The sequence below is a fragment of the Photinus pyralis genome, unplaced genomic scaffold, assembly GCF_008802855.1.
Source record: "Photinus pyralis isolate 1611_PpyrPB1 unplaced genomic scaffold, Ppyr1.3 Ppyr1.4_LG2, whole genome shotgun sequence".
In the NCBI taxonomy this organism is placed as follows: domain Eukaryota; kingdom Metazoa; phylum Arthropoda; class Insecta; order Coleoptera; family Lampyridae; genus Photinus; species Photinus pyralis.
The window spans coordinates 12092248-12111643 of NW_022170403.1; the positions used below are offsets into that span (position 1 = coordinate 12092248).

At 33.6% G+C, this 19396-nt stretch overlaps 2 protein-coding genes and 1 long non-coding RNA gene across 4 annotated transcripts; 1 reads left to right on the forward strand and 2 right to left on the reverse strand.

Moving 5' to 3' along the window:
- Positions 1-498: 498 nt before the first annotated feature.
- LOC116164694 lies at positions 499-3206 on the reverse strand. Its single transcript, XM_031478897.1, has 7 exons — positions 3025-3206; positions 2802-2975; positions 2145-2754; positions 1660-2093; positions 1282-1606; positions 1067-1230; positions 499-1007 (listed from the first exon to the last, which is right to left on the reverse strand). Exons 2-7 carry the CDS (start codon positions 2946-2948, stop codon positions 735-737), a joined length of 1953 nt encoding a protein of 650 aa, XP_031334757.1. The 5' UTR covers positions 2949-2975; positions 3025-3206; the 3' UTR covers positions 499-734.
- A 1-nt stretch (position 3207) lies between these two features.
- On the reverse strand, positions 3208-4365 carry LOC116164696. The gene is made up of 3 exons (XR_004143972.1): positions 4132-4365; positions 3942-4067; positions 3208-3342 (listed from the first exon to the last, which is right to left on the reverse strand). It is a non-coding gene; the product is annotated as an uncharacterized LOC116164696 (long non-coding RNA).
- A 2546-nt stretch (positions 4366-6911) lies between these two features.
- On the forward strand, positions 6912-19334 carry LOC116163507 (kinesin-like protein Klp68D). 2 transcript variants are annotated; one of them, XM_031477468.1, is made up of 9 exons: positions 6912-7156; positions 7209-7411; positions 7458-7718; positions 7771-8129; positions 13035-13573; positions 13624-13847; positions 13895-14117; positions 14169-14413; positions 17503-19334. In XM_031477468.1, the coding sequence occupies exons 1-9, from the start codon at positions 7151-7153 to the stop codon at positions 17540-17542; spliced, it is 2100 nt and encodes a 699-aa protein (XP_031333328.1). In that variant the 5' UTR covers positions 6912-7150; the 3' UTR covers positions 17543-19334. The 2 variants fall into 2 exon arrangements, with proteins under 2 accessions (XP_031333328.1, XP_031333329.1); XM_031477469.1 differs by having other exon boundaries at positions 19149-19334.
- Positions 19335-19396: the final 62 nt, after the last annotated feature.

A 19396-nucleotide genomic window follows, 5' to 3' on the forward strand; every position in this document is an offset into this window, starting at 1 on the left:
CTATAAAGTTATATATAACCCTTCACACGGAATAATCATGCTCCACTCGTACGCAAGCTCGCTCGTGTCGCAAACGTAAACTTTCTGAATAATAAGCGGCGTAAGTACATGTTGTAGTACTATCAAGGGAGATGTGCGGGAATTTTAAATTCGAATTAACAAAACCCCTGCGCACTGTTAAGTAAGTACCGTATCGACAGTGTCCGCGACTTTTCCTGAATCTATACCGATTGCAGTCGAGTACGGTACAATCAGCACTAGACGCGACACCACTGTCTTTTTTTCTACTCGGCAAACCTGGTAAATTCATACCCATAAAACATAAGCATTTCCAATGCTAATAAGAAAGTTGGCATGCGCAAAACAATGTTCTAAAAAAGTTTGATTAGGTACTTCTTTTGTAAACCAGCAGTGTAATCACGGATCACGCTGGTGAATTGATGGAAATTTTAGTTGAATTTCTAAATTGATACTTAAATTATCATTTGTATTGTCACTTTTTGGTTTGTCAAAGAAGGGTATACGACCTAACAGTAGTTACATACATCTCATCCTCAAAATAATACTGTGAGGTGGCAATAAGTTATTCATTAGAAGAATCTTTTCTTCTGTCTCGTAACTCGTTTACATGGCTACCTACCAGAGAATGCTAACATTTTATGACGAAAGGAGAAATTCCTAAGGATTCGATTCGTGGCACATTTCTACACACAACTGCATTTACTAACATTAATTTATTTTAATTTAACCTGTTTCTCCTCCTCTCTTTTCCGAATGGCTTCTGATATATATGGGGGATCGATGCATAATTTGTGTTTTTGCAAATTTCCCCTAACGATTTCTGGTAGCACGCAATCCAGGTAAAACTTTTCTAATTTCGGTACCATACGTGACATCCGAAATTCATGATCTCTCTCTATATTTTCTATGAAGAGAGGATTATTGTCTCCTGAATAGACAATAAATTTGCAGTATTTCCTATTTGTAATGTTAAGTTGTCCTTGAACCTATGAATTTATAGTATTTAAAAACAAATTAAGCATGTAACATAAGATATAACTATTACCTGAAAATAATAGTTGTGATTTCGTTTTAAACTTATATTACCATCTGAATTGAGTTCCAAACAAGGAACTACTTTGTTTTTTACTGCAAACATAAGCGATTGTCTTTCTTGCGAAATTTTCCATAAGCATTTTATCTCAATCAGTCCATCTGTGCCAATTAGTCCTATGAACGTAGAGTTTGAAGACTGTAAGTAATAATCATCATTACACTTACCATCAGGAGACGCAGCTAAATAACCTCTATCTAAGTCAATATAGAGACCGGATTCCTTCACGGGTATGTTATTTTCTCGGGAAAATCTCTCTCTCACCATGCTCTCGCTATTCTTCCCGTACTCCATTGCTCTGCTATTTTTTATCACAGCGGGCATTAGTATTTGCTTTACCAAATTATGGCAGGGTGTTGTCGGAAGTCTTTTAACCACTTGACCAAAAATTGACGCCGTTAGTCGGTGTTTTCGACGGTTTATGTACAAATGGTTGTCGAACTGGCCCAACGTCTCGTTGGCAATTAAGTCTTGGTCATCTTTTCCTGTAATCTACAATGCACATGATATCCCAGTTTTGGGTAAATACAAAAATGGGTACGTACCTGAAATTCATGTAACCTTCTGTTCACTTCGGAATCAAACTCTTCTTTGGTAAGTTCTCCTTCCTCAGCATTTGGTCCATAATCAAAGTTAGGCTGCTCGGTTGGAACCATCAGATCTTTCTTGTATGGAGTGGTGTTTTTTCTGTGCTCGGTTTTCATTTCTCGGGATCGTTTTTGGCGTATCATATACTCCTTGAAATGGGAGCCAGGGCTTTCTCCAATAACATTTCTCCAAGGACTGTAGTGCCAGGATGTCCCTTTATCATATCTTAAACCCGCTAGGTGTGACCTGGTTTCAAAAGATCCTCTCTGTGTTAAATTTAATCTTTTTCCAGCATTGAAGCGCGCTAGGATTGCCATGTATAGCTCAGCTCTATTATTAGTTTCATTACTAATGAGCTTATGGGATTTCTTTAACACATTATCTAGGGCACCTTTAAAAGTGGTACTTAAAATTATGTTAATTATGAAATTTTTTTTACTACCTTTAATGTGCAGCAACAGTCCACTATTACGCAACGAATTTGACAAATTCTCATCGAGCTTACCTACGTCCTCACAATAAATATCTCTGCAGCTCCTATGGTCTTTGAAGACGTGGTATGGACTGTTAACGACGTCAGCCTTAAGACTTTCTACGTCACCTAACGCGTTGTCATAAATTGCATTTTGCACTCTATTTCCTAACTCTTCAATAATTTTCCCAGTTAGTAATTTCCGTGCTTGCAGGTGTACATTTTTGTCATTTTTTATAAAACGCAAGGCCTTTCCAAAGTTTTTAATGACATGATTTGTGCATTCAACTTTTTGCACTTGCTCGCCATATGGCACCTTTGCTCTAATTTTGGCATACACGCTGGAATCCTCGTCCGCAATAAAATATTTATATCGGATCCCATGCATTTCTTGGGACCTACAAAATCCCTCTACAACAATATCGGCCTCCATCGAGGACGAAGAACCGGACCAATTTTTATAGCAGACATGCTGCCCTATAGGAATCTGCTTATTAGCGGCTCTTGCACATATGCTACAATATTTATTCCTAACCCCTAAATATAGCAGCTTTCCAGATAACTTTCCCACAATTATCGCCTAAAATAGCTCTTTCAAAGGTGCTTTGCAAAATAAAGGTAACTTACTGTGCCAGAAGATGCATTGTAGCTATGACCATATGACCTTTTACTCCAACCTCCATCTAAATAGACAGTTGTGTATGGAGTACCATCTGTATCAATTTGGCCTGCTTTTATTGCTCGTTTTCGCTCCTCTTTCCCGTTTTCTTCCATATCAGAAAAGAAACTATCTTTCCAAGCCTACAAAAAACATAATAATTTTATGCCAAAATTGCTGAATTTTACTCACGTTGGCCAATTCATTTTCAATTTGCTTAAACTTATAAAGGGTCAATGGTGGAACATCGATTACTGATAAAAATTCCTCTAAATGTCCATATGTGCTACCTACTGCCAATGTACCCCACACCGCTCCAAAATTAATTTTAGATCGTTCTTTTTTCGGATCTTCAGTAAAGTAGCTATACTCGTTTGGACAAGCGGTACACTTGAAAATAATTTTACTAATAAGCCCTGTTCCCCAACGGACCTCTTCTTTTACAACTAGAGTACCATTTGTACAAGTTTTTGAGTGATTGTATTGCAAGTTGATGGTGTTTGTGTTTCACTAGAATAATTTGTAATTACTAGATTTACCTATGCGGGTTTTTTTTAGATAAATATATACTAATGCACCAAAAATCTTTTACACTGCATAATAGCAGAAAACAGTGAGTTTCAAATTTCAAGAAATTGATTAGAGTTTAGGGAACTTAAATAAAATCCATTAACAAATGATTTTATTTTTAATGCTTTAAAAAACGCTAAATAAACAATAACTAAACAATACTAGGGTTGAGCATCACCGGCTAACTTGTGAAAATTGACTCGAAAATTGACCATTTACATGGCAGTGAGTTTAATGCACATATAATAAAATAAGAACCAACTTTTCAAATATTGAGTGGCGTTGGTCAATCTATGCTATTCCCTAGAATTCGATCTAAAATTCATAATGCTTTGATGAAGGATACATAGAGAAATTGTACCTCTGTATTTATTAAAAAGAATCTATATCTGACGCGTGTGTACATTAGTATATGTATATCAGTATATCACAGTATGGAAAGAGGAAGAAATTCTGGACTTCGGAAAATTTAATGTAAATTTTATAGGCAGTTTTATGTGATACACGCATATGTCTACTTCTATTATAACAAGTGTTACCTTTTTTTATCACGCAATTCCGACGATTCCAAGGATCTTTCATTTTGCTCTACATTTGAGGATCCGGCCGATGTATTAGGAGCAGAATAAGCAACGGACGTTGAATAGGTGTACGAATGTTCGTTTCTGAATATAAAGCACCAATATAATATTACCATCTAGATAACAGAATTTGGTTTAACGGACTTACAAAATTTGGAAACCAATCTCTTCGCGTTTTTTTTGTGCGCAAGTATCAATGACTTGGAACGAGCCGATCGCTTTCTCGATTTACTGGGGTTTAAATGATGAGAAAGCTTTCGTTTTCCCATGACAATATCCTACGACAAACATAGCAACATTAGGTACACTGTTTCTGATAATTATCTCTCAGCTACTATCTATTGTCATCAAAAATATTAATATCACGACCTAGTAAATTAACTTTTTTTATTTAAATGATTATTTTTTACGTTTCTCGAAACCAATAGAAATGTTCAATTTCAGTCATTCATATACGTTCTAGCCAATCAAAACATTATTATAGTGGGAATAATCTACTTACATTATTCCCAGCGAGAATTTTTCTATGTACATTGTTTTTACTGAATGACAACCACATGACAACGATTTTCTTGATCTGTCATAATTTTCAAGACGCTCGTAAAATGAATCGCAAACGTCTTAGTGAATCATCAGTCGATGAAATAAGTAATATAATCATTGTAAGTAAATGTAAGTGCATTTAAGAATATGTACCCTAATAACTAATAAGCAACGCGTCTGTTTGGAAACAATTCCAATTATTTTGCGACGAGATGAGGGGCTATAAATTGGAAGAAAAAAACATCAACCGCAAAACTAGTCGTTATTTTGAAGGACTAATGGGTTCAATATGGGAAGAAACAGAATGGAGAAGACTATAAACAAAATCTTAAAAGTCATTTTGATTGTAACGTGAAAAAATAATCTATCGAATAACACACGAGAGTTCGATAAATTAGATAATAATTCTCCAGGTCTTTTCTCAAACTTATTGCCATTTGGCAATAGTCACGAGAGCAAAGCCGAGCCGAGCTGAAAGATTTTTCATGTAAAGTCTTTCAGCTCGGCCTGAAGATGACATTCTCGATAGCCGTTAGAAAATAAAAAATTTTTGAATCTCAATTAATTTTCATCATATATGTAATTCACAAATAAAAAAATAATGCTATAGTTTCGCGCAGAGATCGTATTTTCTCCACATTTGCCCAAAAAACAATCTGATGCTCAATAGAGAGATTTTACGCGATTTCTACAGACATTGGCTCCTTTTCCAAATCTAAAATGGCAGAGAATCGGTATGCTTTTAAAACCCCACTGAATCGTGCATAACGTTTATGATATGAAAAGATTTTTTCACTCAATCTTCTCAACTAGAGAAGGATAATAATTACGCTTTAACGATAGCCAAATAGTTAATTATTTACATTTTCAATAAGTAATTATCTACACAATTTTATATGCTGTGGTGAAGTGTCGTAACGAGGGTCTGTCATGTATCTTTACAATATTATACCTAAATCTCATAAGCGCACGGAGGCTACGTCCGCTACTCAAAATTTATATAATAGAAAATAATATAAAATAAAATATCAGAAAAAGTAGGTACAGGTGCAATGGTGTAGAAGGGTTTGTCTACCTTGCACGTCAAAATTAACAAAAATTATTGTAAAAATTTAAGGTATTGTTAGTTTAACGACACTGCTGGCTGCGGTAGTGTGTTTTTACTGTTGCGGTCGTAAACACCCTTGTTTCTGAGAAGTAAGCATGCAATTCTAATAAGGAAAAGGTGTTAGGTAGGTACCTCTAGAGAGGATTGCATCTTCTTAAATAAACTTTGTTATGGACACCCACCGTTTCCAATACAAAAGAATCCCGCATTTTTTAGTTTCGCATGACTTATAGTAATTATTGTGCATTATTAACGAATTAACTTATTTCGCAATTTCAACACCTTTATCGTCTTCAATATGACCATGAGCTGTGCACGTGCGGACATGAAACGTGTCTCGTTACGACACAGCAAGACGTATAAATGAATAATAAAATTAAAATAATCACTGTAAATGTACTTACCTAAAATTATCCGAATTTGGAAAATTATACAAAACTTTAAAAAATAAAGTTTTGTAATTTTAAAGTTTTGTAAATATGTTGAAAATTAAACTTCACGTCTGTGTAATGACACTACACCACTGAATAATTTCAAATGCACTACGCAATGACAGAATATACTCGTACGTACTATACCTATAGGTAAGACGAAAAAAAGTTTGGGACTTCCTGGAATGGTCAGTACCTAATACAGTAACAGCGACATCGGTTAGACAGTAGGCATAGGTAACAATCTTCTCTTCTGCTTAGTTCTTGAAAAAAACTATAGATGGATATAAGTTGCAGCTGATCAAGTTTAGTTCACCAATCGTACTGTAGGGGGATTTAATTTCTACCCTTAACGTGAACTTCCAATGGCGACTCGACACCAATGAATAAAAATTTATTCATTGCTCGACAGCAACTTATTTTTGATCCCTTGCTACCAGTGGCGGTTCCAGCCCCCCCCCCCCCCGAGTGTTCATTTTTTCATCAAATTTCTGTCGATCTCATTTCCATTATGCGAGATTTCTTTTATTTTTTTCCTTGTTGGGACAAAGTTCGGGTTTGGGCCCCTCCCTACCAAATCCTGGGACCGGCACTGCCTGTTACCACGTGCAACATGAATGCGTAACATCTCTTTGATGATATACCTGCAATACACCTATATAGACAGTACCACCTCCTAGCAAGAGAGCAAAGAAATCTTTATTTGTCGCTCTGAGGGTACAATAGTCATTTGTATCGAAATTGTATTACTTACCTACCTAGTAATCTAAATATCTTTATCTAATATCTAATCTACACGTAAGACACACCTGACACCTGTTATTGATTTTTTGCAAGGAAGTTGGGAAATACGAAAAAAGGAATCACGCATGCCTACAATTGACACATAACCTACAATGCAATAGTAAACAAGGTAAACAATGAAAGATGTCGTCCTTGAAGCATCAGATAAGACAAAAACTGGGAATTTTGAAAATGACGTAAGTGAGCCTGAAAAATCAATATCCATGTAAACACTGTGATCATATATACACTATTTATTTTACATTTTAACGAATCTTTATTGAATTTTATATTACATTATAATGGAGGTGAGTCAAATCTATATTTGCTTCTACATTTCTCTATGTAATTGAATTATAGCACATATCCCCTGTTGCTCATAATGAATCTGTGCAAGTGGTGGTAAGGTGTAGGCCTATTAGCAAAAAAGAGACGGACGCTGGCTGTACAAAGGTAGTGAATATATTTCCCGCACGAGGAGTTATTGAAGTACAAAATCCAAATGCTCGTAATGAAAATGAGAAGAATAAGATGTTTACCTACGACGCTGTTTATGACGAAGGGTAGTTTCTGAATAATTACATCACACACTATAATTTTGATTTGTAGTTCAACACAGCAAAGTATTTACGACGAAACGGTCAGACCTTTAGTGGCATCTGTTCTTGAAGGGTACAATGGCTGTGTCTTTGCCTATGGTCAAACAGGAACAGGCAAAACATTTACAATGGAAGGAAATGTGTCGGACAAAGAAGAGCAAGGAATTATTCCACGAGCATTCGAACAAATTTGGTCTCATATTAATAGAACCACAGGTGTAGAGTTTTTAGTATATGCACGCTATTTAGAAATTTATATGGAAGAAATTCGGTACATAATAATTTATATTACGCTTGCATTGTATAATTGTACTCATTTTCAGCGATCTCCTTAAACTAAAAAACCCAAAACCTTTAGAATTACGTCAGTCGGCCGAAAAAGGGGTGTTTGTATCACACTTACACTCACAAACTTGCCAGTCTGCAAACGATATGATGAAAGCTATGAAAGTAGGCAATCGTAACCGGACTACTGGAATTACGAACATGAATGAGCATAGTTCAAGATCTCACGCAATTTTTCAAATTTCCATCGAAATGGCCGAGGAGAAGTCGAAGAGCGTTAAAATAGGAAAGTTAAATCTTATTGATTTGGCGGGAAGTGAACGTCAGTCAAAAACCGGAGCCTCTGGTGATAGACTCAAAGAAGCGAGTAAAATTAATCAAGCACTTTCGTCGTTAGGTAAATTTACATTTAAAATTTCAAAAATGCGAAAAATGTATGCGGCAACCTCTATCACATTAGAGGTGAGGGGTTTGGTAGGTACACAGAAATAAAGATATCAAAACACATAACAAGGAACCGGTTTTGAATAGTTCTTAATTAAAGTACGAGTTAAAGTATAATAAACAATAAGACTTTCAAAATTTCAAAGTTTATAGAAAGTTCCTGAATTGCAAGTTTGATTAGTGTGAAATATCAACATGTAGGTATTATTATTATTACTATTAATATTGATGCGAGGGATATGGGTGAGGGAATGTTAATTGTTGCACTTTCCCCTAGGTGCAGGTTTTTGAGAGTGTGTATGGCATCAACCCCAGCTTGAAAGATGGTGAACTTTTGGTTTTTATCAGCTTCCCCAGGTGGAATTTCCTTGTTAACTTTTGGATACTCCTGGATGTTAAGAGATTGACGACCAACAGCGATCACAGGCACTTCCTTCTTCAGTGACCACTCTCAGTTTTGCTGTAATTTTTTACGGAATGAGATAAAAAAAGAAAAATTATGACATGTCACAATATGCCTTTTTTACAAGAAAAATTTCAAAATCATATGTTTTGAATTCATTTCTCAATAAAACATCCACCGGTAACTAGATCTTGCATTCAAATGAATTTCTTTTTTATCCTCCATCTCATTCCGTAAAAATCCAGTATGGCGTCCATAAGAAATAAGAAAGTCGTAGCCTGTAGCTTCTACATCTAGCTTGTTATGGAAATTCTGATAACAGATTCAGATTCCGTTTAAGATAGGGAAATTGAAAACGAAATTTGACATTTTCAGTTTTACGGTGATATCTCAGTTTTTTTTAAAGATTTTTCCGACGATTTTTCAAAAATTTTAAAAGCGTTTTTTTTAGTCACAAAAAGGGGAACTTTGCACTGATTTAATCTGCACGTGACACGTCATTATTTTCCTTCTTTTGTCCTCTTATTTAATTCCTTAAAAAAATTACACCAAAACTGGGGGAACAGTTGATCACAGTTGACAGTGGGCAGTTTTTTGGTTGAGCAGTGTTTTTCACCTGTTTTTATAGATAGAGACAATTTTTTTGTCAAACTTTGAATATCACAAACAAAACCAAACTACTATCGGAGTAAAATGTAGAGTCCGCTCACTTTGAAGGCTCAAATCTCAAAATCGCTGGAGCCGATATTAATGAAATTTTTGGAACGTATCAATTGGTAAGTTGTTGTTAACATACGTAAATTGTAAATTTTTGCTGCCAGGACTTTTTACGTTATCGAATTTTTAAAGTGTATCTTATAATAAGCGAATAAACGCGTCTGTCATTTTATCGCTGTAACGTTTGCGTAATTATACAGAAATGCATAAAAATGTATCGACGTATAGTTAAAGGTGTATTCTATCACATACGTAAACATTATCCCATTTGAGTGAATACTTTTTTTGTAATTAAATCCTAAAGTTCTGAGTTCGTATACTTTCATTGAAAAAGCGCGCTTTCCCGTACATATTTCACTATCACATTTTCCCAAATTTAACAAGAAATATGACATTACGTACGGATACGTAGAAATAGTTGACGATTATATTACGCTTTATTTGATAAAAATCGGTTGGGTAGTTTTTTTTATAACCGTTTAAAGCCAGCGGACTCTACATTTTACTCCGATAGTAGCTACGTTTGTTTTTGAGATACAGCGTAAAAACGAAAAGTTTAACTTTTTGAGATGATTTTTTTGAAATTATTTTGTATATTTGGTAGGTATGAGAATAGGTCCTAAAGTATATTTTATATAATTAATAGTAATACATATTATTATTAGCGGCATGAAATATACTTACCTATTCTCAAACATACAACAAAAATGTCATAAAAATCGGTGTAGCCGATTCCGAGGAGTGCGACCACAAACACCACCTGTAATGATGTTTGTGTTCGAATTCCTCTGAAACGGTTTGACCGATTATTGTGAACGAGTTTTTGTATGTTGGGTAAGAATAGTAAAGTATATTTCATACTGCTAATAGTAATATTGGGCGAGGTGAGGCGGCGAAGCTACCAAAACCGAGCTTATGTTCCATCCGGGGGCGAAGTATGAGAATAGGTCGTAGAGCATATTTAATAGCGCTTATAATAAAAATTGTGCGAGGTGATGAAACCACGTTCATATCCTATCTGAGAGCGGGACATTTGAGTGAGGTGAGGCGGCGCAGCCACCGAAACCGAGTTTCTCTCTCATCCGGGAGAGGGATATTGAGGCGAAGTTAGGCGGCGCAGCCGTTGAAACTGATCATATTTCACATAGAAAAAGAAGTTTCCCAAAGGCGGTAAATTCGCGGGGTCTGCTAGTTTTTTTTATACGATTATGTATTGTATTTGTATCATATTTTTCAAAATTTTTGAAATGACACGTTTCTACTGTCAGTCATTTTTACTGATTTGTATCGGCTGCCTTAATTACCATGCATACAATTTAAACAACACAAAATCTTCATGAACCCATGGCCTACTATTTAAAAATAGTAAAAAATAAGGATTTTATGACTAAAAAAAATATAGGTTGTGATACATCAATGTAATCAGGAAAAAGAATGAAAAACAACTGACGTTAAGATATACAGAGTGTTAAAAAATACCAACAATGGGTCAAATCTCAGAAACCTCGATCCCAACACTTTTGACTACATCACTGGTTTCTACATAAAATTACTAAAAAATTGTTCTATCTTACATGGGTTGGGTAGTGAGATGATAATATCCCACAAAGTCAAACTTTTCGTTTTCATCTTGTACCTCAGAACCAAACGTAATAATTGTAATTATACAGGTTTGGTCATAATGGCTTGGCAGTTGGCACACCAAAATTGCATTTTTAAATGGAACACTCTGTATATTATTCGATATTTCAATTCTTTTCTCAATTTTAAACAAAATTTGTAAGAAGCATACTGTACCAAAATCGTTTCTCGGTTTTGACTTTTGAAAAAAATACTATTTTTTAAAAATTTATTGAATGAAGAACAATATGTAATTAAAAAAATCATGAATTTCTTTTGAAAACCTGTGGTGCTGAAAAGAACCAATTTTGATGTATGTTATTGTTTGTTATGTATCATTAATTATTTTCTTCATTCAATCATTTAATAATTTTTAAAACAATAGCCATTATTTTCAAAACTCAATAACCTGGAAACAATTGAATTTGGGTACTTTATCCTTCTTACAAATTTTGCTTAAAATTAAGCGAAGAATGAACTATCTAATAATATACAGGGTATTCCATTTAAAAAGTCCATTTTTGATGTGCCATGACTTTTCGCTTTGGAAATCAAGACAATTAGCATTCAAATTAAAATCGGCATCGCCGCGTTAGAATCTTCTGTATGGATTGCATTGCCCTATGTTCCTTGTACTGTAAAGTCTAGGTGAGACGGACGGAGATTGATTCTGTTTGTGGTATTAAAAGTTTCACAAAAAAGTGGCACAGAAAGCCGTAAATCTCCATCTTTAAAAACAATTGATATACACTGCAGTCTCAACCTAAATAGGGCACACTGTACTCAGTTTAAACCATGATGCAGTATGGTTCTTATGGGTTTTGATAAAAAACACGAATAGAATTTTTTAAGAAACAGGTGAAATAGAGAGATTTGTACAGGGTGTGCTAATTAAGTATGTCAAAAAAGATTGCTTGGTACAGGGGACTGAAACAAGCATTTTTCTTGTATCGTTTGCGAGCTATGGCCCCAAATGTTCCAAAATTTGCATCTGCTTAATTTTTTACTGGGCAAGCACAACAGATAAACGAATGGAACTTGCGGCTTTAGCTACCTCATTGGGAATGTTCTTTCTGATTTTGAACAAATAATTTCATAATACCTTTCCTAAGATGCCATATTATAAACGGGGGTGTGGAAAAAATGTTGACCTCGATCCAAAATTAGCTTTCGAAAATTCTAAAAAAAATTCCAACAGCAATTCTTGGTTGGATTAAAAAATTGCTTATTTTCGCATCCCAGTGCAGGGTAATTATCTTTTGGGAAAATTTTTGCAAAATTTGAGACTTTCAAACCAGAAGATTAAACCTTCAGTTTATTTATAATAATGCTTGTTTTGGTCCCCTCTATCACCCAATTTTTTTTACATAATTAGTTATTACACCTTGTATGGTACTGCATAACTGCACTGGAGAATGAGCATTGATATGTAATGTGTGTCAGAACCTCAATATCGAATTTTTACCATTACCGATTAGTATTTGATTGATTGATGAAAATGTTTGAAAGAGATGACATTACTAGAAATCTGTGTGGTACGTACACCTCTGCATTTTTACGAATGATAGTTGGAATTTGATAGCTTCTATTGTTTTGGAGTTCTGATTCATACAAAACATGAGAATGTGGATAATTAAATTTTATTTTTTGCAAAAATTTGGTTTGTTTTGTAAATCATATTAGGAACAGAAACAAAAACTAACTCTTACCTGGTAAGGACAATTACAAAGAAAAGTTAAGATGAAAGAGAGGTGGGGAAATATAAATGTACGCAGCAAACAGTAAAGCAGACATAGGTTTGAAATGATGAAAATATAAGTATCAGTTCAATTTGGTTCCACCATGGTAGTCTGCAAACTTGATCAAAACGGAATTCAAAGTTCATTTGTTTTTTCAGTTGAAATGTCAGTGAGAGTTCACTGAGAACTTTTTAATTTGGTGTATGGAACAATTTGCTGGGTACTTTAGTACTACTCAACTTCAATAAATTGGAAACTTTATTTCGCTTTTTTGTTTCACTTCTTTTTTAAATGTAACTTTCATTTTCTATATACATTTATGATTAAATATGATTTAATATTATATTGGCGCTTAATTTTAGTTTCGTTTTATTTTAAGGTAATGTAATATATGCGCTTGCTGAAAACTCACCACATATACCTTATCGGGACTCTAAATTAACAAGACTATTACAAGACTCGCTTGGTGGAAATAGTAAAACCATTATGATCGCAAACATCGGACCTGCTAGTATGAACTATGATGAAACTATAATCACTTTACGATACGCGTATCGTGCAAAATCCATTAAAAATCAACCTATTAAGAATGAGGACGTTAAAGATGCAAAATTACTCGAATTACAACGTGAGATTGAAAGGTTGAAGGAGTTAATTGCTGAAAAAGGTGAAGGTAAACTATTGAGTGATGAATTTTCTTCCACTGCCTCAGATGAAGAAGATTTTGACGGTAGTGACGAAGAAAAGAAAGAAAGAGAGAAAATGTTGGAGGCCGGCAAAATGGAGGTGGACGAGTTAAATAAAAAATTACGCACCTTAGAGAAACAAATGGTTCATGGTGGAAAAAATATCGTCGATAGTGTTAATGAAAATGAAATTAAATTGGAACAGCAAAGGGTACACATCGCTGCGCGAAAGGTTAATGTCAATAATGTTGAATTATAAAAATTGTTCTGTTTAAATTTTAGAAACGAGAAATAGAAATGCAGCAGCAGATTGAGTTAGAAGATGAAACTTGTACAGAGCTTAAGCAGGTTTTTGCAAATCTTCAGCAACAAGTTGAATACAAAAGGGATAAACTGAAACGTTTGTATGGCAAGTTGCAGGGAATGCAACAAGAAATTGACGATAATCATGAAGAGTATTTGAAAGAACGACAAGATCTTGTTGAAACTAATGACGACCTTTCCATGTAAGTGTTTTATATTCTTTTCTTTCGCTTTGATTAATTATTTTTAGGCAACTTCGAAAATCATTAATGGTGTTGGAGAACTTCGTGCCACCCGACGAAAGATCACGGTTAATTGGTTTAATACAATTTGACGAAAATAGTGATAATTGGGTGTTGAAAAGGGAGAAATTGAGATTAAAACCTGGAGATAGGCCCGTAGCTCATAACTACCGACGTCCAATATCAGAGTACACCTTACAAAAGAGTGGTGATAATAATTTTCGTTATCGTGTAAGTAATCGAAATAAAACTTTTCTTAATACATTATTGAGTACATTTCAGAACGAAAACGTGATAGATTTAAGTTTGGATATGCCATTAAAGACGACCACTGATTATAATAGACCTACAATTTGTCCTCAAGTTAAAGCGGCAGTTAAAAATGTTATTAGGAATGATATGGAAAATAACAAAATAGTAATAAAAATTTCGCCTCACGGGTTCTCGATGAAAGGAATTTCTAAGACTGAATTAGAGGGCAGATATAATAAAGCTGCTAGGAATACTGTGGAAGTACGAAATAACAGGTAAGATATGGATATTTTGCCTATTAATGTAGTTACTCAACCAGTGGAATATTCGATGTTTGATATTCTGTTTTAAAAATATTAAAATTAATTTATTTAATGGCACAGAAAAAGGAACTACATACATACATATACAGGGTGGTGCCTAGCGCAACGCAGCATAGGGATTGCAATGGTAATTTCTTTATAGTCAATATCTAGCTCCCCTAATTATTTTAGAGCAAAAGTCCAAATAAGTTTTTTTTAGAGAAAAAAATACTGCATCTGTTCATACTTTTAGTTATAATTTTCCATTTTTCAAGACCGTAGAAATCGACAAAATAAAAAATTACATTTTTATAAATCAGTGATGCTTTGGAATCTTTTAACAAACTACAAGCGCATCGCATCTAAGTTATCGTTGTTTGTTTGACGTCGAACGATTTTCATATATATTATAAGTAATTTTCAACTAACCGACGCAGTAAAAGGCATCTTAGGGTAATGTTTTTTTAGAGAATGTATGCTGCACTGCATCAGATGCTATTTGTTTATCAGAGAGAATCAGAGTACCTACATAATCGAAGAAAAAAAAACTGATTTGAAGCAGATTTGTTCCTAAACTTATATTCGGATTTTCCGCTACTGCAGCCAAAACGTTGAATGTATTGTCGTTTTCCTGATGGTTTTGACGGACATTTTGAACGTTATTGCTCTTGCAGTTCTTTAACTAATTTATAAACAAGTATACATTTAATATACGTCAAAGGCAAATAATGAAACGTGATCGCTGTTTTTTTAGGTAATTCCATGGCATATTTGATTTATTGTAAAATGAACCTTTTTATTTTGTCGATTTCTACGGTTTTGAAAAACGGAAAATTATGAGTAATAGCATGAACAGATTCAGTATTTTTTTCTCTAAAAAAAACTTATTTAGACTTTTGCTCTAAAATAATTAGGGGAGCTAGTAATTGACTATAAAGAAATTACCATTGAAATCCCTATGCTGCGTCGCGCTAGGCACCACCCGGTATAACTACATACATATAAGCTTTTGTGTTATGGCACTGTAAAAGCTCAAAAATCGGTCAGCTCATTTCTAATAAATTAATGATTCATCAATGTTGAAAGATTGTTATTGTATGCGCGTGCCTCTTACTGGTTCTGTATTCTGGGTCTTCTAAGAGGAAATTGTCAATTTTACTTTCTTGTTCACTATGTTTTCCAAACTTTATTAAACAATTGCAAGAGATGTTACAACATGATAAGATGTTGGCTCATATGGTCTAAAAAAGAGGTTCAACAATGTCGTCTTGGATCTGGATACTCCCGAGTGACCACAGGTCGTATTCGTGCACTTTCGAGAATATTCAGAAATTTTCGAGATTGTTCTGGAATATTCATTTTTACAAAATATATTATACTAAGTATCTACAGAGTGTTTCATGAGTAATGGTCCATACGGTAATATGTTATAGATTTGTTCATTTTAAGCAGAAAAGTTTTTAAAAACATGTGCTCCATTCGCAAAGGTAACTGAGATACAGCCAGTTAATTCATAAACTGATATCACGGTGTTGTGTCATTTATGTTTGACATTTAACATTATTTTTGTTGACGTGTTAACTAAGTTGTTGATAATGTCACACATGTTGCCTCATGGAGAATATGCTGATATGGTGTTTTGTTATTGTTCCTGCAATGGAAATGCCCATGTTGTTCGCCGTAACTATAGGGGACGGTTCCCTAACCCAGTTAGGCGGTGGGATATTCAGAACCTTCCTTTGAATTCCGAATTTTGATATTTTATGGACACATGTAAATAAATCAGTTTATGCATTAATTGGTTGTATCTCAGTTACCTTTGAGAGTTGAGCACATGTTTTTAGGAACTTTTCTGCTTAAAATGAGCAAATCTGTAACATAACATATTCACGTACTTATGTACCATTCCTCATGAAACCCCTGTATACTAATTACAATACACCAAAGACCGAATCAATTTTTTAATAGTTATGTTTATTAAAGACACTAAAACTCATCAGAGTTTTAAATTGTTTATTAACATACATAAAAAAGAACAATTTGTCAGTTTCAGTCATAACAAATACTGCTCCTTCAAAACAAAACTCCGATAAAAAACTCATTTAAAAATGCAGAAAATTTGATGATGCAGATTTGATATCTGAATATGATTTTTTAAATTAAAGGTGTGGCCATGACACTATTATAATTTCTTCTAATTTCTTTTCCAGTAATACCATATGGTATAATATATGTACCGATCTTTTAACATTCTCTGGTTTATGAAAATTGCACTTTCGCCCCCCGCCCCCCCTCCCCGTTTACCTGATTTGTTGATTGTATCTGATCGATTTTGAACCATTTACAGTGCATGACTATTAACCACTGAATAAGGTACAAATATAAAAAGTCTTCATAAAAGGTTTGAACAGTATCTATATTCATTATGAGGGTTACTATTTATGTATTGAGAATAGAAAAAATAAACAAATGAATTTTGTCAAAAATATTTTTATTGCTTTTCAAAATAATCGCTTTTAAGATCAAGTCTTTAAAACATGCGCAACGATTTTAAGGGCACGACACACTTTTGCATGCACTTTGTCCAGTCGAAAAATGGTGGCTCTGAAACATGCATTTTGAAGGCCTCAAGTGCTTTTTCGAGCGATGAAAATCGTTGTACACGCAGTTTATCTTTAATTACTGGAAGCAAGGACAAGCCATTGGGTGGCAACTCTGGGCTGTATGGCGGATGACTCATCAATTCGATCTTTTGCGTGTCCAAGTACTCGTTTGTTGCACCCACCGACACGAGCATGTGTCAACAACGAACTACTTTGACGTTTTCATTCTGTGCACGAGCGAAATTTTCAACTCTGCAACTCAAATAGTACGTCAAAAATATCAAACTTTGCGATAGCGCAGTCGGATCACACGTAGCAAATTGTTAATTCTCACTGCATAAATAGCAACCCTTGTAGACTTTCTACGGATTCAAATTATGGTTGCGTAACTATTTTATAACTTTTAGCATGACATTTTATCATTTACAATAATTCACAACTAACAAGAATAATTTTTAGAATTAAAACAGCTGCAAAATCAGCAAAACCTACTTATTAGTATGTTCCATGCCAGCCGACACTTAGAGAAATAATATATAATTATGCTAAATAGCATGAGCAAGATGATGATATTAGTGCATTTAATCACAGCTTTTTACTATAGGCTTTTCCACTTGCACAATGCAGTATGAGTTTTACGTCTTTACATTAATGTATGTACTGAACATGATACAATTCAACTCAATTGCACATTTTCAGACTGTGCCACTACTGATGTCAGACTCAGTTTTTAAAAATCATTTACTTTTTTATAATTTTTAAGGGATTTTTGTGTAAAAGTTTGTTATATACTTGGCGTCAGATCTTTCGGGTTCTAAAAATGTTCTTGCACATGATAAATATGAAATCACTTTATGTGTCTTACAGAATTTGCATTGCAAACTTCTGCATCAGCAGAGACTACAATACCGTTAAAAAATCGAAACTCATGTTTGATTTCCAAAAAATTATGATTAAAAGGTTAGCGTTAGAGCCTAATTATTATCGGATTAGTGAAAAGTTTAGATAATTTAGTCCTTAATTATTTTTTATCTAGTTTATTTAAAAAAAAAATAAAGAAATTCTCATCATCAAAAAAATTACAATCAGTATTCATATGTCACTAACCGGCTTTTTGAATTATTTTGTGATACATTTTATAAAGACAGGGATATTTATTTTTTAAATAAGGAACTTTTAATAGCAATTTTTTTTCAGCATTATGATTATTTACCCTAATCATTAATTCTTAACAAAGTTACCTACTTGAGCTGGGATACCGTTTATGTATCTGTATTATTTTGATTGTAATCTATTAGAATAGTGCCTATTAAGGCTCATACTGCATTGGAATAATGGATCAGCTATACTTACTGTGTTTGTTTCAGCATAAAACGTAATAAGTATTAAATTTTAGCTTTTTGCATGACTACCAGTTTTTTTTTAAAATCATTAATACGTTTTAGAAATATTGTATTGCCAGTGTTACCTTACCGTACACATATAGTGCCATTCAGGAAAATGTATCCTAATTGCTATGATTGTGTAACTGCTCGTAGAAGTTGGTTTATGTATGCATAGTTCTAATATTAGTGAAACAAGAGTAATTCTTATTTAGAATTTTACTATATATTTCAAGATACTGTTGTAAAGTACATACGAAGCGATTTTTTGCATTTGCAGTACTTTGTTGATTCATTTTCCTGATTTATCATCCATGTATGTGCAACTGTGGATTTTGGATGTTGATTAATAACATAATTTAACATACAGGTGATAATCTGAACTTTTGGAAATATTACAGAAGTTCGTTAATTTGGAAATAAGTAAAATTAACATAAATCAACTTCTACCTGCATAATTATATTCTTTTATGTGTTAAGTGTTTGACAAAAACCTGGACAAAAAAGTTACCAGATGGCTTATCGTTCCATGAATTTAAAGTTCAAATAAATTGCATTTTTTTATTATAGGTACAATGTATTGTATAATAGTTTTTAAATAAGATCAGATCAAATGTATTTTTAATGATTGAGAGTGATTCGCGTTATGTTTTGTATTTATTTTGAAATTATGGTTTTGTTTTGTAACATAATATGTATATTTTAATCTTGTTTATGTTTCAGTATTATGAAAGTTTACCATTAAGATTGCACAATGGCATCTACCAAGTCGATCCTAGTCCTATAATTTTAGTGATGTGATAATTTGGTTATATCATTTATTTTTGATTATAAAATGATCTATTTTATATTTGTCTTATGTGATAATTTATAAACGGGAATAAATTAAAAAGAAAGGCTTAATGTTAAGATGACTTTTTATGCAGAATATAGATGAAAATATGTTATGTGCTTATGCATTTAACTTTGTG

What these genes read in the sequence shown, in the direction of transcription:
- LOC116164694 (XM_031478897.1), bottom strand. Translation starts at nt 2,948, where the DNA reads ATGGAAGAAAACGGGAAAGAGGAGCGAAAACGAGCAATAAAAGCAGGC. An exon ending in ACAATGCATCTTCTGGCACA is followed by an intron (nt 2,755 to 2,801) that starts GTAAGTTACCTT and finishes GAGCTATTTTAG; the next exon opens with GCGATAATTGTGGGAAAGTT. An exon ending in GAAGGTTACATGAATTTCAG is followed by an intron (nt 1,607 to 1,659) that starts GTACGTACCCAT and finishes TGTGCATTGTAG; the next exon opens with ATTACAGGAAAAGATGACCA.
- LOC116163507 (XM_031477468.1), top strand. An exon ending in TACACATCGCTGCGCGAAAG is followed by an intron (nt 13,574 to 13,623) that starts GTTAATGTCAAT and finishes TTTAAATTTTAG; the next exon opens with AAACGAGAAATAGAAATGCA. An exon ending in ATAATAATTTTCGTTATCGT is followed by an intron (nt 14,118 to 14,168) that starts GTAAGTAATCGA and finishes AGTACATTTCAG; the next exon opens with AACGAAAACGTGATAGATTT.